The 17,149-nt window shown below is 39.9% G+C and overlaps 1 protein-coding gene across 1 annotated transcript in view; it reads right to left on the reverse strand.

Annotated features, from left to right (window-relative positions):
• The window catches only part of RASA1 (RAS p21 protein activator (GTPase activating protein) 1), a 108,982-nt gene that overhangs the window by 51,565 nt on the left and 40,268 nt on the right, over positions 1–17,149 (reverse strand). Inside the window, exons 4-9 of the mRNA XM_015407481.1 lie at positions 12,658–12,793; positions 11,282–11,352; positions 9,133–9,250; positions 7,407–7,438; positions 5,401–5,453; positions 4,733–4,883 (exon numbers count right to left, since the gene is read on the reverse strand). Of these exons, the coding sequence (XP_015262967.1) occupies positions 4,733–4,883; positions 5,401–5,453; positions 7,407–7,438; positions 9,133–9,250; positions 11,282–11,352; positions 12,658–12,793 (561 nt within the window). The remainder of the gene's footprint in view (positions 1–4,732; positions 4,884–5,400; positions 5,454–7,406; positions 7,439–9,132; positions 9,251–11,281; positions 11,353–12,657; positions 12,794–17,149) is intronic.

Here is a 17,149-nt window from a genome sequence, read left to right on the forward strand (position 1 = left end):
ATAAACTGCATCCGTTGCCTGCGGATGTTGCTGGACAACAGAGAGGCCTAAAGAGTGGGCCATTCTTTTGACTAGATCTGTGTAAGATGTAAGGCTGTCGGATGGGGATACGGGTAAGTCCTCAGCGACATCCTGGTTGGGAGATGTATGGTCAGGAGAGGTATGAGCCTCAGAAGCCTCAGTATCTGAGTCCACTTCTATGAAGTCAGAGGAGTCTTGTTGTGGTATCTGGACCGAAGTGTCCTGTTGACAAGTTATGGGTTTAGTTTGGACGACGACCGGGGTTGGAGTGACTGGAGGGTTAAGAGGACGACTTGGTTCCAGAGTATGGTGGGAAGGACCGACTACAGGAGGACGTGACAGAGATGCTGAAGGTCTCGATTTAACAGAATGGGACGAATAACGATCCCACTCAGAATAGCTCGCCGGAGTCAACCACGGCATGGATGGTGGATAAGCCCCGTACAAGTACCTCAACTGTTGTTGAACCCACAACATTGGTGGTGGAGGGGGCAGGAAGACTCTTGGGGAGCGACTCCTGGACTGTGGATGTCTTGGAGACAAAGCAGTAGCGTGTCTGCAAGAGCCGTCCCTGTAGTCTCGGTTGTCGATATCGACAGCTTGAGAGACCAAACGTGGAGAGTGACGCTGTGCGTCGCATGAAGTATATCGGTGCCGACGTGGATCGATGTCGGGAGCTTCCGATACTGTCGATGTCGACAACGGGGAAGGAGACGGAGAAGGCTCTGCATCCATTTGATGACTTAGGAGCTCTACCGTTTCGATGTCGGAGTAAGGACGCTCCATTTGTTGGATGGGGGAATCCAATAGTTGGATGGCCGGTATTGGTGGAGGGACTTGGGCCTCCGATATCGATACTGCCGTAGGAGCAGGAGGCACTTTAGGGGCATCACCCAGTACAGACACTGCTTCCTTCCCCTTCTTCGCCGCCTTCAGGGACTTGGAAGTGCCCTTCTTCATGGACTTATGATCCTTACTTGCCTTAGCCTTCTTTTTGACTGGCGTGGAAGCGGATGATTGTGCCTTCGATGTCGGGAGCTTCGGCGTTGGTTGGTCGACATCGGAGGCAGGCCTCGATGTCGGAGCTGTCGATGTAGACGGTCTTTCCTCCATCGCTGAGGCAGGAGCAAGGGTCGATTCAAGCAGCGCCACTTTAAGAAGCGCAGCACAGTTTTTTTGCAATTGGAGAAACGCGCACAGTGACGACAGGACGCTGGATGGTGAGACTCTCCGAGGCAAAAAAAATGCAGAGGGTATGACAGTCAGGAAGAGCAAGTTTGCTGCCACAACCCTTGCACCTGTTGAAAAATCCCCACTTCTTCTCCATAAAAGAAGCGAAGAAGAAGAGGGAACGTTTGAGGGGGGGGTAGCCCGAAGGCCTGAGGCAAACTCCCCCGCAGCTGAAAACAAAGTTCTTTTTTAAAAAAACTGTTTTTGAAGAACAAACAACCAAAAATTAAAGTAAAAGAAAGTTTGGAAATAATTCCTAAGAGCTGTGAGGCGAAAGCTAACAGCGAACCGATCGGACCGACGAAGAGGTCTACTCTACGCGGCGGTAAGAAACATACTGGCGGGATATCTGCGCCCAGCCCTCTGGGCATGCGCGGTGGGGTTCCTGCGCATGCCTGAGGGACTGGGTGCGAAAATCCGTTAAAAAAGCTTGCTACAGCACTGATCGATCCAGCGCGTGCGCACTAGATCCCATGGGTGTGAAGCACAGAGACCATGTCGAAGATTATATGGTTACCAACTTAAAATGTGATTAAGCGTTATCATTTATACACAGCAAATGATCCTTTCATAATGTGACACCTTCAATGACTTTGTTACCTGCAAGGATGGATGGGGGGGGGGGGAAATCTGGGCAGACACATTCCACTAATGGCAGCACTTTCCCCTAGCACAGGAGCCTTCCTTTGCCACAAGAGCCTCTTGCATCAAGTCAGAATACCTTACACCCAGGGAAAACATCCAGGGAAAACGTAACAGATCCATAGGATAAAACCCATCCTACTATTTGGCTTAGGAGGTCATTTCAACACCCACTCTACACTCATCATGACAGCTCGCTACTGAAGGTGTTAAATTGTTTGCACTGAGTTAAGTCTCAATTCAATTTCTGTAAACTGAACTGGCCTTGCAAAGCATTAAACTGCTAAAGTCCCTTCAAAATCCTCACCAACAACCCCTCCCCATCGCTAGACATTTCTCATTCCCAACAAGTATGGTTACAGCTAATTATAAGTATGGTTACAACTAATGAATAACTAAATGAAATTATTAAGCCCAGTATCTCTCACGTAGAACTTGTACTTCTGTCCAAGAAACAGATTTTTAAGATAACATGAATCTGGATTTTCTTGGGAAAACTGGGGGGAAAGACCTCGAGAAAATCCCAGATATATTTGAAAGTTACTGGTAAACCTGAAAACAGCAAGAGGCAGGAGCAGATTGCGCCTGTCTCGCAGCTGTCTGTCAGGCTTCTGCAGTCCCTTAAAACTTTAAAAAGGCTGCAGAAGACAATCCTTGCCAGCTCAGCTTGGGGCTGGCTAGCTTTTCATGCAGCCTGGTTTAAACCAGGCTGCAAGAGAAGTCAACCCAGGATCAGTTGTGCCCGCAGGGAGCACACTGCTCCCCGTAGGCACGGATGCTGGTGTGCAATTTTCCCCCAGGGATTTTTCCTTTTCAGGTCTATGGGACACCACCCCCCCCCAAAAAAATAATAATCAGGATTTCTGAAAAATCCCAGATCTGATGGTATTGAAATCCAGGATTTTTTGGGAAACCTGATTTCCCCCTTCCAATTCAACATACTGGGATACTGGGTAGGGGGGGGGGGGGGGGGAGGGGGGGAAAATTTCACACCCCTAGTTAGAACTCAATGGCTGATTAGTACAGTAGGTTTTTAAGATAAAACAAGGTTAAACATATCCCATGGTAAAGAGAAATTAAAAGATGGTATTTTAGTGTTGCAACAATTTAATGTTATCATATTTTTAGCACAACACAATTCTTGCCAGTTGTAACCTAACCATTCTGGAACTAATTGCCCTATGTAATATCAATTTATCATTTGATTTCTCCTTAGAAGTCTTCTTTCTTCTTCATATTTTTAGTTTATTTTACTCTGATTATGAAGTGTTCAATTCTTTAAAATCCTGGGACAATTTATCATGATTAATAACAAAATTATAAATATTTTTCCCAATAAAAAACTATAATCTGTGAAAAGGTAACAAAATTCCCAAAGTAATCAAGTTTCATTTTGAATCTTCTTGCCCCCACCCAGAGTCAAACAGAAAGCTATAAAGTTTAAAAAACAGACAATGAAATAGTAATTTTTTTTCTGCCAAAAATTATTACAATCAATAATTTAACTGTCTCCTTTGGAAGGAGGGGAATGGAGAGGCAAAAAGTTTAGGTAAACTACCATGATACCACAATTGGAAAGTTATATTTGAATGTGTCAGTCCAAAATAAGCATTAAGCACACCTTCAGGTTCATCCATAAGTTATTATATCTATCAACTACACATCAACCTGTATGTATTCGATATGTTTTATGTTGAAACCTAATAAAATATTATGGTTAAAAAAAACCCCTACACATTGTAATTCAAAATGGCTCCAACTCTAGGAACATAGAAGTTGCTGTTTTTAACTCTTCTCTCACTATGTAAAATTATACAAATCCAGTCCTATGGAATAGGATTTCTTTTGCTATATCAATAACATAACTTCTTGGAATTATGTCAAGGTTGTCAAACGGGAGGCTTCTATTGCCATACCCCTAATAAACTAGACAACTAGAGAATGGGCGAAAGACAATTTACCTTCGTAAAGGCTGAAACTGCTGCTAGCTGGATTTTCAATGAGGATGTCTGGGGGCCAGACAGAATTAATGAAGAAGGTATTCAAGTAGCTTGTATTGGGATATGCAAAAGGATCCAACTGTTTAGCCTCATACCATCTTCCACTTGAAGTTCCTATGACAGTCCAATGAACTTTTCAGCTAGGAGAACTTGATACTTTCTCAGCCACACCAGCTGCAGGATCTCTAACCACTCAGAAGCCAAGCTGGAAGCGAGAGAAATTCTCGGTTGGGATGGATAAAAATGCCCTGGTTCTGGACAATCAGGTATGACAAATTCCATCATCTGTGAGTTAGGCAACAGCCATCATCTTTGGAAGAGGGGGCTAAACTCAGCCCTACTAAGAAGAGGTGTTCAAACACATTATGCTATAGATCATCATGTCTTTTAGTTAGAACTTGCATTTAAAGATAGGCACGTATCAGTACACTCATCATCTTAAGATTCCCTCTTACTTCTCACATTAAGAACTATGTTCGACACAAATTTACTATATCATAAAGCAAAAAGAAAAATTATTTACTTTTTAGAAATATAGGGGTATTTTTCCTAGTAAAGGACTCCTTCTTTTAGCAGGCCATGCCTTCTTTACAGTTTATCCCTACTGGGATCCAAAAGAACATACATTCTTATTCATTTAATAGATCCAACTCCAATTTCACTAGATCCAAACATGCCAAATGCTGAACTTCTTGAATTTGCAACTAAGAATAATTTGCTTTTCACTGGTTTAAACACACACAAAAAAATTATAATAAATGTGTACCAAGCCGACAACAAATACTGATACCCACAACAGCATTGAGCTTGCAGAAAGTTAAAGTTAGTCTACAACTTACCTGTTATAGTACCTGCCCCCCATCATAAACTGGTTGTTCGGTGTTGGGCATATTTTAAAACGTTGTATGTTTTCGCTTGTCCGAAAGTAGAGAGAATAATCTCCAGGTGTATTATCAGACGGTCTCACAAGAAAACTTGACACCTGACCAACTGATTGGAAAAAAACAGGCACTTAGCTCATCACCAATAATTTGTCTTCTCAGTGTCAATATAATAGTTTAATTGAACTCAGCTGGAATTTGGCATGCACACAAGGAAATTCAGTCACTTGCACAAATTCATTCCCCACATTATGTGTTCCTATAAAGACAGACATGATCCACTGATATCTTCTCGGAGTGTTCTAACCAATAGTTTCTTCTTCCTTGAAATTATGAATTATAGGAATCTTTTCTAAAAGAACATATGCCAAGGCTATGTGATGCATGAAATGAATTCTCACATGTTGACAAGTATAGTGTAACATTGAAGGTATACCTTTACCAAAACAATACACTTTACAATACACCATCTAAGATTCGTATTATGTATATATTTACTTTTGTTTGAGGCATTTACCATAACCATATTATGACGATCCCACTAATTCTTCTGCAATCTGTTAATGCAATCAATTGAAAAGGAGCACAGCCATTTATACAGTACATTCTGAGCACAGTACAAGTACCTGTCATCAGCAAGCTGTAAGCCTCTTGTTTGGAGATCTTCCCATGGAACCAGCTTAAAGAATTGGATAAATTAGGAAATATTAGAAATAGATTCCAGTTTATTTGAATGATAGTACTCTATTACCTAAGAATTATTCATATGATTTTATAACTCCAGAGCGTGTTCAAAAACTGCACACAAAAATGCTATGTACAGACAAAAGGGGTATGTATTTACTAATTTGGGGGGAAACCCAACCTTGCAGAAAAATCCAAAAGTTCAAAAATGTTTTTTAAAAGAATCAAAACAAGAGAAGTAGTGTCTGCTTCTCTATCACAGGACATCACAACTCAATTTTTAAAAAATGCCAAGATGTTATGATATCACAATCAACATCATAATTGGGCATTTTAAAATTATTTATTTCTTATTTAGAAAGTGTTTATACTACTTCGAGTGGGAACCTGCCTAAGCCAGTTTACAAAATAAAAATAACACCATTAAACTCAGCAGGAGGCAACATAGCAGTTGCAAGATAATGTGTACGGTGATGGTGATAGCAGCAGGTAGGGGCAGGGGAAGGCAGAGATGGCAGGAGATAGGTGGGTGGAGAAGACATTTAGCTGGCAAACTGGAAAAATGTCCCAACATTTTGTTGCAAATTCCCACCTATCTCTTTAAGTGCCAAAGTGATCAGAAAAGTCTCATGTAGAAATAGCTATATCATTAGAACAATCTGAAACAGATAATCTATATAGATTGGGTAGTAATTTTTTTTTTTGCCATTCTAGCAAGATCTGGTAGGTAGAACTCAAAGGCTGGAGTTATTTTCCACATCAACTACCTGTGAAATTCCTTTCAATACACTAGCAACCTGTCCACTAAACTTTTCTTGTATGTTTGGGAAACACTTCAATATTGCAGGTACATCCCTCTTATGCAGCTAATATATCCTATTCTTATCTTTATAGGATTTACTTTCTAAAACTTGTATGATCCTCACAGTTTTCTAAATTGTCCATATTATTCTCAAAACTATCATGGGCAGAACTTAACAAAGCAATCCCAGGCTTGCTTTCTCTCCCTCCCCCAGCAGCTGGGAAAAACTCTGGCTGAGTTGCCCAGTGACAGCTACCCAGATCAACTGCGCAGTGCCAGGCCCAGTTGTATGATGTCAGCCACCAGTCCCAGTTGAACTGTGGGCTACCCACAAGGACTTGTGAGGGGCATCTCATTTCCCCATTCCTCACACTATTTTCTCTTTCTCTCCTCCTGACAGCCACCATATGCTCCTGCCTTTCCTTGCTTCCTTTCCTATTTCCCAACCATCAGACCATCTTCCACCACATTTATTTTTTTTAACTTCATTTATACCCTACCTTTCTCCACAATGGGGACTCAAACTGGCTTACACCATTCTCTCCTCTTCCATTTTATCCTCCCAACAACCCTGTGAGATAGGTTAGTCTGAGAGTGTGCGACTGGTCCAAGGTCACCCAGTCAGCTTTTATGGGAGTACGTATGTGAACCTGGGTCTTCCAAATCCTAGCCTGAAACTCTTAACCACTACACCACACTAGCTCTCATGTGGTGGCACCTATTGAATAGCAGAGAGTAGCTGGGACCAGACAAGTCATGAAAGTTGCATGGTAGCAAGTTTCAGACTCTTCTGCAAACCTGGGGCTCTTCTGAGTTTGTAGAAAGATCTGTCTTGTTCGTCCATGGCTCCGATCTACAAATTTAAGAATTCACAGATGGACTCATGTTGTGATTACATATACTGACTGTCCTGTTTGTTACCTCAACAACACTAGCCTTTTATGACTCAGCAATAACACTGATTTGTGGTCCATGTCATATTTACAAAGCATATCAAAATTCCTGTAGTATAATGCTCAAGATGCACGGTACTCTCTGGAATTTTACTCTTCATAAATTAAGAATTCTAAAAGAATACCTCTTCAGATATTAAGGTCTGTCATAGATTTGCACCACAAAACATGCTTTCATTTTATCAAAACTTACATCTTTCCTTCATGTGGATCTTCTTCACGGCCCTAATGAAAACATACCACACACTTTAAGAATAAAGCAAGGCAACACAAGAAATCATTTTCTAAAGTTCACGCAATGCTTTATTAAATATTAAAAATAATTCTGCAATTTGAACAGCTTTAATATTTGATATTATACTTCCACTTATCTAACCCCTATTCTATCCAAGTGCCAGGAAGATCTGAAAAATTCTATGCATATCTCCTCCCTACAGAGAATGCCAATGAGACCACCTCTAAAGTGACCAAATTCTGTGCTGAGACTCTATTAATAAGAGAGCAGATATTCCAAACTTTTAAATAACCAATGAACATCAGGGTCATTACACAGAGGAAGGCAATGGCAAACCATCTCTGAACATCTCTTGCCTTACCCTATGGGGTCTCTATAAGTCAGTTCTGACATAACAGCAATACACACACACACACACATATGTAGACTATGCTTTGTTGTTGATTGATAGTCATAAATGTTGATTAATATTTTAACACTCAGCAATATTATTAGGTTTGTTCAAGGAAACAAGCATGCAACTGAGAAAAGTTTGCTCTCAACCTCCAGAAACAACCTGAGTTAGAAATACAGACTGCTATCAAATTTTCATCTTTTCACTAAAAGCATGCCAAACCGTAAACTGGGCAGCATGGTACTGCAAAAATGCCTCCAACAGAGAGTACAATTCATCTGGCTTATTATTTGAAAACTTAAAAAGATACTGACTAGATGAGCACAAGCCAGTTCACAAACCAAAACTCAGGCTGAATTTGGGCCTGTTCAGAGTTTGTGAATCAATGTTTGGGGAATATGCCTTCCCCAAACATTTACCAAACTTGTGGCCAGTTCATTTTGGCTGTTCAGGGCCAGCCATTTAAACCTGACAGCTGAATGGTGTAGGGTCAGGGTCCTGGTAGCCATTTAACCCTTTGGTTTTGCTTCCCCCCTGCCAGCCATTTAAACTTAACAGCTGATCAGCAGACATGGTGGAAGGGAAGGCCATTCCAGGGCGATCCCTGCTCCCCTGCTCCCGTTCACCCAGCCGCAGCTTGCTGCAGCCAGGAGAAAGGGGGAACCAAACTCACCAGAGCAACTTGGTTTGGGTGGGGCCCTTTTGGGTTGCTTCGGGGGCCACTCTGAACCTTGAACTGCTTTTTTGGGTTTGTGCCCATCCCTAATATTGACTCAACCCTTCCACTTTCATCCCCATCCTAGAATAAGTCCTCTATATTTGCTTCTATGTTTATAACAGCTCTGTGGAAATTTTGATTACCCATGTCTCCCTGTGTCTCGGATCTCACCTAATACTGATGCATACCCTGATTAAAGATAATAGACCCATGGAACATAAAACCAGTATCACGTTTCAAGTTCTCTCCCAGGAAGGAAGGAAGGAAGGAGGGAGGGAGGGAGGAAAAATACTGGGTTTTGTTAATTTTCCCCTCCCTCAGACAAATAACTCACCCCTTATGCTATTACTGGAAGCTGGATTTAGAATGAAAGTTTAAAATGCTAGCATATATACCCCAACACAACAGGCAAAACAAAACGTATATGAACTCCTGTGTGAGAGACAGGAGTAATGCAGAATTGCAAAGTCAGTTACATTTGATCAGTATTTTAAAGTGTCAAGTACACAGAATATTTTGAGTTTGTTTTTTTAAATTGAGTGTTCAAGTATGGCTTGCATAAAGTGACTTACCACTTCCTCCACTAAGTCTTCTACTATAAGCCCCTGTTCATCTGTACGTAGGTTTGTAACCCACATCCATCCATCTTCTAATTCATTGTGGACAATAAACATGTCTCCTTTAAGGAAGCTAGAGGTAATTAAGATTATGACACAGTTCCAGTTAAACCAACAGTTTGGCAGCCTAAATTAATCAAACATTTTTACATAACTCTAGACATCAAATGCACACTTCTGACAGTTACAAAAGGATAAGTGAACAAAAGGATAACTGAAGAAAAGATCTTCTAAACAAAGGCAAGCAAAAGTCAGTCTTTCCCCAAAAGCACTAGTAAACATTGAGGGAAGCAGCTGAGGCAGTTCTACAGTTAATACTTATGTTTCTAGCATTTACTTCAAAAGTACAATGGTCTCATTCAGAAGACAGTAGCTCACAATTTAAAAACTTTCACTGCAATCCTGTGCATATTTACGTAGAAGTAAATCACACTGCATTTAGATCTGACTTCCATGCAAGTTTGAGTATGACTGCAGGCTTCTATTTTAAACAGTCAGCTTTGTACGATTAGTTTTTCCAGGCAGACATACTGGGCTACTTCAGTCTATACACTTCTTACAGTGTAAATTAACAATTTAAAAAAGAGAGAGAGATTCTTGGTCAAAGCAAGGGTCCTAAAAACACTGGTCCCTAGATTCTTTTACCGATGAGCTTCACCTCAGAAGTAGTAGTAGTAGTAGTAGTAGTAGTAGTAGTAGTAGTAGTAGTAGTAGTAATTCCAGCCAGGTAAAACAACAAGCTGTCAAATCCAGCACTAACTCCAGAGGTTGCTAGAGAGATTATTGTAATTATTCTCATGGCACCTTAAAAGCTAACAAGTTTATTGAAGTATAGGTTTTTATAGATTGGTGTCTTCTACCTCAAATGTATGAAGTGTTATCCTCGAGCAGCACAAACGCACAAAAAACCCTTTATATATTATATCTATTTGGTTTCTCCATCCATTCATAAATTTATGAACTTCTATTATGCATCAGTCAGTTTTTACTAAACCAAGTAGCTCACTACTGCTAAATCTAAATTATGCTGCTTTTGACACAGCTTTTTACACCAGTAACCAAAGCTGCTGGAATTAATTTTCTTGTGCAGTAAACCCACTCTTGAAATGAAGAATAAACTGATAGCACCAACACTATTCCAGCAAACATCATGTACAAATACCAGGTAGCGTGAAGAAATGGAACAGCTGCATGAAAAATGGAATAGCTGCATTGTAGACAGTTACAACTACAGCTGACTGCTTTGGCATTGCCAATATTTTGAAATGATGACCCAATCTTTTAAAATATTTAACACTTTGGGGGGGGGGTGCATCTGGAAACCCTCTCCTACAACAAATCTGCTTCTTCAGTAATCTATATAATCTCAGGTGCTTTATCAAAATAATCCCTTGCCTCTTTCTTTCACTCATGACAACTCTCAAAATTCTGTACTCCATGAACAGATCAAGCCTGGGGTTTTTTTTTGGGGGGGGGAGTGTTCTTTTTCTTTTAGTTACTTTACAAATTCAGGTTTTTCTGCATACCTGGACAGTATCCCAAAATATGCAGTAACCTCCTAACTTGTCTGTGAATGGCTTGCTTTCTTGGGCAGCCACTTATTATTAGATCAGCTAGCAGGTCATTCATTTCTTGTAATCTTTAATAATCTCTTTGTTCTTGAACTTATTTTGTGCCCAGAAATGAATACTCCACTGAAACAGAAAATTATAATACTAAAAGATAGATCCAGTGGGTAACCGTGTTGGTCTGAAGCAGTAGAACAAAGTTTGAGTCCAGTGGCACCTTTAAGACCAACAGGATTTTATTCAAGGTATGAGCTTTCGTGTGTACTCACACTGTATTTGAGGAAGTGTGCATGCACATGAAAGCTCATTCTATGAATAAAACTTTGTTGGTCTTAAAGGTGTCACTGGACTCATACTTTGTTATAATACTAAAGTAGCTTACAAGGTAGTTTTAAATTATAAAGAAATTATTATAGTGCTCACTGCCACTTTAACTCTTTTATAAATATTAATAAACCTTTTTTAAAACACAAGAACATGTTTAATGTTGCTCCCAAGTCACCATGCAGAGTATTTGTAAGTATTATCAACTATACCTTATTTCATCTGTTTCTGGCACTTTAGTATATGGCAAAATGGCTCGGACTCTCCTGCGGTCCTCTACTGGCTATAAAAAACACAGGTGTTCTGTTATGGAATAGGACTACAGATCTGAATTGCAATGCCAGCAATGCGGCTTCAAGACAAGATACAGAAGACCCAATGTACTAACTAGACTCTGAATTTTTACTGACTGGTTTGTAGCAAGACAAGAACTCAAGCTGATGATTGCTTTAGTAATGCCAACATTTTCATCTGGCTGGAGTCTAGCAGAGCAATTCTAAGAACACTTTGCTAGAAGTAAGCTTCACTGAATAGGCTTGAGTAGGATGCTGAGTAGCCCTTTTTAGGATTGCACTGTTAATCTCTTCAACATCTCAAATGAGAGCTTCCAGTTGCTTATTCATCATTCAGGGCAGAATTAAACAGAAGTCTTTGCAGTTCAGGTTAATTTTTAAAAGTGGAACCTGTTTTGCATTTTGGACAGACTAAGCAGTTTATTGGATTATGTCTCTAGTAAGAACACATGAAAATAATAACTGTAGACATTGGCATGAATTTGTTGTGCATTTTTCACTAGCAATAGAGCAAAACAGTTTTGCTGGGAAAATAAGTACAGTACTACCTTGCTGCATGCATATTTTTATCATTATGTTCATGGTTCAACAGAGTATTACTGAAATGGTTATAGCATGAAGTTTAAATTGCTGACATTTACAGCAAGTGTAAATGACATCTATCACAGGTCTCCTTTACAATTTCCACCAACCCTCCACAGCTCTTAAGCACTCAAAAAGACCCAGAACACAAGGAATGTGCGTCCTGCCCTTTTCTTGTGATCCTGATAGAATCAAATTTGATACGTATTCCTCCACCACCACCACCACAGTTTTAATCCTTGCAGAACTGAGAGGTAGTAACAAAGGAAAATACATGGGTTACAACACTGCTGGGGGGTGTTAGAAGACTGTAGTTCCCTTCTCCACAGCACCTGCCTTCTTTCACAGGCGGAAGCAAGGGGAAGTGATACCCCATGATACTTGGGGCCCAGCAAAATGTAGTCTTTCCTATTCTACAGTCATCCACGTAGGGAAGAAAATGGGTGACTTTGTTCCAAAGTCTTCTGAACCTGGTATTTAATCTTAGATTCCCTTCCGTGCAAAAAATGTCACAATACCCTCTATAATTACAAAACATATAAAAAGAAATCACTTACATACCCCCTCACTTACACAAGACGTCTAAGGTGTTTAATAGCATAAAATTAGTTACTGACTTAACACTATTGTTAATATCAAAATCAAACAAGTATTTTTTAATAAAGATCAATTTTTACAAAAAGGCAGAAAACAGGATTTTTTAAATAACATACCTCTGGAGGTGCTACTGGAAACAATAATTTTTCCCCCTTAAGCAAACAAGACACATGGCTGTAGTAACCTATCAGGTCAGAAAGTGAAGAAAACCGTCGTCCACCAATGTAATAATCACCACACATAGCAATAATCCTGTTGAGGAAGATAACCAAACATTAGAAACACTTTAACAAGATTATATAAATAAATTCAAAGAGATATTTCAGTGCTAATCCACTCTGCACATTAGTTTTTTAAAACATGGTATAAATCTTACAGGAGCAGTCGAACAAAGGTATCCAAACTACAGCTCATGAGCCAATGTTAACCATCAGAACTTTTTCATGCAGCATGTGACATAAGGCTGGAGCTACCAGCCCAGTCTCTGAAGCAGCTCCAGTTTCACTTCTTATGGCTCCTGGTATACATGGGAACTGTTGGATCCTGCATGCACCAAAAGCTCTAAGTGCTAGGGCTCGAGTGCTGCTTAGAGGACAGAGCAAGGGGGTACACACAAGAGGAGAGACAGATAGGGAAAAGCTAACTGCATTTATCCTGGACAGATTCTGCATAGTTCACAACTGCATGGTTCACATTAACACTTCATTTTACTCAGTAAAAATGCTGAGCAGCATTTTATAACAGTACTGTTAAGCACTACAGCTTGCCTGAGTTCAGCAGAGGATTTGTTTTTGTTGTTTTTTAATCATTTGGTGGTGGTTTTCATATCGTTCATATGGCTTGTGCAACTTCAGACCTTTTAGTAAACAAATTTTATTTTCTCAGGAATACAACATATAAAACATTTCATTCTATCAATTGTCTACCCCATTCCCAGTTCCTCCCCTCCCTCCAATGGCTTCCCACAATGCTTCCACCCCTGCTCCAAATTACTTCATATAATCAACAATATCAGTTTTTCATCATTACAATCTAAAGATAACATCGTTTGACTTAATATTGATCTAAACATATTAAGTTTTGTTTCACATCCCAGTTCTTTTCCAGATAAATTTTAAAATCATTCCATTCTCCAAAAAACTCATCGTCTTCTTTGTTATTCAGTTTTTTTGTAATCTTATCCATTTGTGCCATGAACAGAACTTTTTGTATCCATTCTTCAACCTCTGGTACCTTTTCTGTCTTCCAAAACTGAGCATAAATCATTCTCGCTGTCACTATCAACTTCAGACCTTTTGAGGTAGTTGTTAAAGCACTGCCATACTCAATTTTCATCAATATTGAGATAATGGCTCTTATAAAATCAGGCACGCCCCGGCCCCACCCTAGCCCATCAAATAGTTTCAGTATTTCAATGCATCTCTTGGACCAAAAGCTTTGGACATTCGTAATGGAGCCAGTATTATTGCTGGAGAAGAAAGTTAATTCAGAAGCAAAAAAATTTTACTGTACAATCTTCATTTAGCCTGGGAGATGCTTCCTTTTATTGACCTGGCTGATCTATCCACTGGACCATTTGCAATGCAAACCTTGGAACTCTAGCTGGTACAGAATGCTGCTGCTCTATTATTGGAAGCTTGGCAACATCATTATTTTTCAGTTGCTCCATTAGTTACCAATTAGTTTCCAGGCTCAATTCAAGTTATTGGGTACAAAGCCCTTCATGGCCAAGAATCCACATAGCTAAAGAACCATATCTCCTGATACACCCCAATGTGACAGCTGCATTCATCTGAGCAAAGTCTGCTGAAGGTGCCACCCTTGGGTAAGTTCAGTAACAACCTGGACCCAAGAATTCTCTACTGTGGCTCCCACTTTGTGCAATGGCCTGCCTAAGTAGGTCAGGAAGGCTCTCAAACTTTGATCATTCTGTAGAATGTATAAAATGGAATTGTTCAGGAGGGAATTTTTATAAAGGAAATAAGGCTGTAGTATAATGGAATTGTCCAGGAGGACTATTTAATTTCCTTGGAAAAACTTTATGGCACCTCCCCAGGAACCCGTCTGACACAGCTTACAATTTTTTTTTAAGAAAAAACTGAATGATATCCAAATTCAGCATTAAAAACCCAGCCCAGCATAAAAATAGATTATAAAAAAAGATTACTAACATCTTAAAATAACAGTTTCCATATGAAAATAGTGTTAAACAAATCAACCCTTTAATTAAAAAGCCTGGGAAAACAAGCATTTTTGCCCAGCGCAAAGGAAAGGGAAAACACATTTCACCAGTGAAATGCTACTAGTGGTGGTCCACTACTGAAAAAGTCCTGTCTCTGGTTGCCTCCTGCCTCACCTCTGAAAGTAGGGGCACAGACAACAGGGCTTGTGAGGCAAATCTTAACTGGCAGGCTGGACAGTATAGGAGGATGCCATCCTTCAAATACCCTGCCTCCAAGCCATTTAGTACTTTAAAAGTAAGAAACAGCACTTTAAATTGCTCCCAGGAACAAATGGGTAGCCAGTACATATTTTCCAGCCCCTGACAATAGCCTGGCTAATGCATTTTAGATAACCTGAAGTTTCCAGACCGTTTTCAGAGCAGCTCCAAGTAAAGCATATTACAATAATCTAACCTGGATGTAATCAGAGCATAGATCACCATGGCCAGGTCATAGTTGCCAATAAATGGCCGTAGCTCATGTATCAGCTGAAGCTGATAAAAGGCACAATGTGCCACAGAGGAGATCTGGGCCTCTAACTGTAGGCCAGAATCCACCAAGTGATGAACCTGTTTCTTCAGGAGTACTACAACCCCCTCCAGGAAAGGCTAACTCCTCAAGAGTTTTGCCATTGACCAGCAGCACCTCAGTTTTATCTGTACTGGGCTTCAGTTTATTGGCCCTTATCCATCCTATTATTGTCTCCAGGCCTCTATTCAGGACTTCCACAGTGCAACATGACTCAGGTGTTAAGGAGAAACAGAGCTGGGTGTCATCTGTATATTGGTGGTACCTTACACCAAATCTCCCAATGATCTCCCAGTGGTTTTGTGTAGATGTTAAAACAGCACAGGAGAAAATATGAAACCCCAAACAGAGAAAGTGCCAGAAATTGAGGACTGGATACAAAAAGTTCTGTTCATGGCAGAGATGGACAAAATTACAAAGAAGTTGAATAACAAAGAAGACGACGTGTTTTTTCAAGAATGGAGTGACTTTAAAATATATCTGGAAAAGAACTGGGATGTGAAACAAAACTTAATATGTTTAGATCAATATTAAGTCAAATGATGTTATCTTTAGATTGTAATGATAAGAAACTGATATTGTTGATGATATGAAGTAATTTGGAGCAGGGGTGGAAGCATTGTGGGAAGCCATTGGAGGGAGGGGAGGAACTGGGAATGGGGTAGACAATTGATAGAATGAAATGATTTAATCTTACATGTTGTATTCCTGAGAAAATAAAATTTGTTTACCAAAAAAAAAAAGGAGAAAATATGAAACCCTGCTGGACACCATAGCATAAATGCCATAGGGCCCAGCAGCAACCCCCCAGCACCACCTTCCGGAATCAACACTCAAGTAAGAGTGGACTCACCCCCCCCCACTCTCAACCAGCATCTCTAGAAGGATACCATGGTATTGAATACTGGAGAGAGGTCGTCCAAGAGAATCAACAGGGAAACACTCTTCCCCTGTCATTCTCCCAGCAAGGAGTATCTGTCAGGGTAATTAAGGTCATTTCCATCCCAAACCCAGGCCAGATTTAAGTGGGTCCAGATAACCCATCTCTTTCAAGACCACATGAAGCCACCTGGCCACCACCTACTTGTAGAAAGATACAAGGCCTGTGCTCTATGGCACTGTGTACTGTATGCATTTCTTGTATTGTATTGTTTTCTAATTTCTGTCATCTGGGTTTTGCATTTCTTATTTCATGTCTTATACTGCTATTGCCTTGTTTTCTAATTATGTATTCCACACTTATTACTATGCTTATGTCTTATAAAATTCCCACTGCATTGCTATATTGTATAAGTTGAGTTTCAATTATAAAGGTGGACTATTAATTAAGCAGAATAAATTAATATAGTTATTGTGAGCTACTGGTGTCTTACTGATTAAAACAGCTGAGAATAAACATTTAATAAGGCTGAGGGCCAAATAAAACATGACTTTCCTTCTGAGTCGTGGGCAAACTATCAAAGTTGCCTTACTCCTTTTTATTTTGTAAGCTTTCATTGCAAGTACTTAACAAAATCAGGTTCTCTCTAGAGCTTAAAAAGCAGCTCACAAAAAAAGTATAAATCATGAACCCATATACAACACAGCCTCATGATGCCTTAAAACTTCTAGACTTCCATCCCTGCCTCCTTCTTACAACTTACTTAGTGGCAAGGCAGCAGAAACAAAGCACAACTGTATCTCTTCAGACACATTCAGCTGCGTGCAAGAAGAACCTTATTTGGTTATATATTTGGGCACTTTAAACACACTTTCCTATGTTCAATGTGGACTCGAGCAGCTAAGTTTCTCATATCTGTTTGCTAACTCTTGTACTTGTATGATAATTTACTGCCATTCACAGATCTTAATAACTGCC

The sequence above is a fragment of the Gekko japonicus genome, unplaced genomic scaffold (assembly GCF_001447785.1).
Source record: "Gekko japonicus isolate JY-2015 unplaced genomic scaffold, Gekko_japonicus_V1.1 scaffold774, whole genome shotgun sequence".
NCBI classification, from domain to species: domain Eukaryota; kingdom Metazoa; phylum Chordata; class Lepidosauria; order Squamata; family Gekkonidae; genus Gekko; species Gekko japonicus.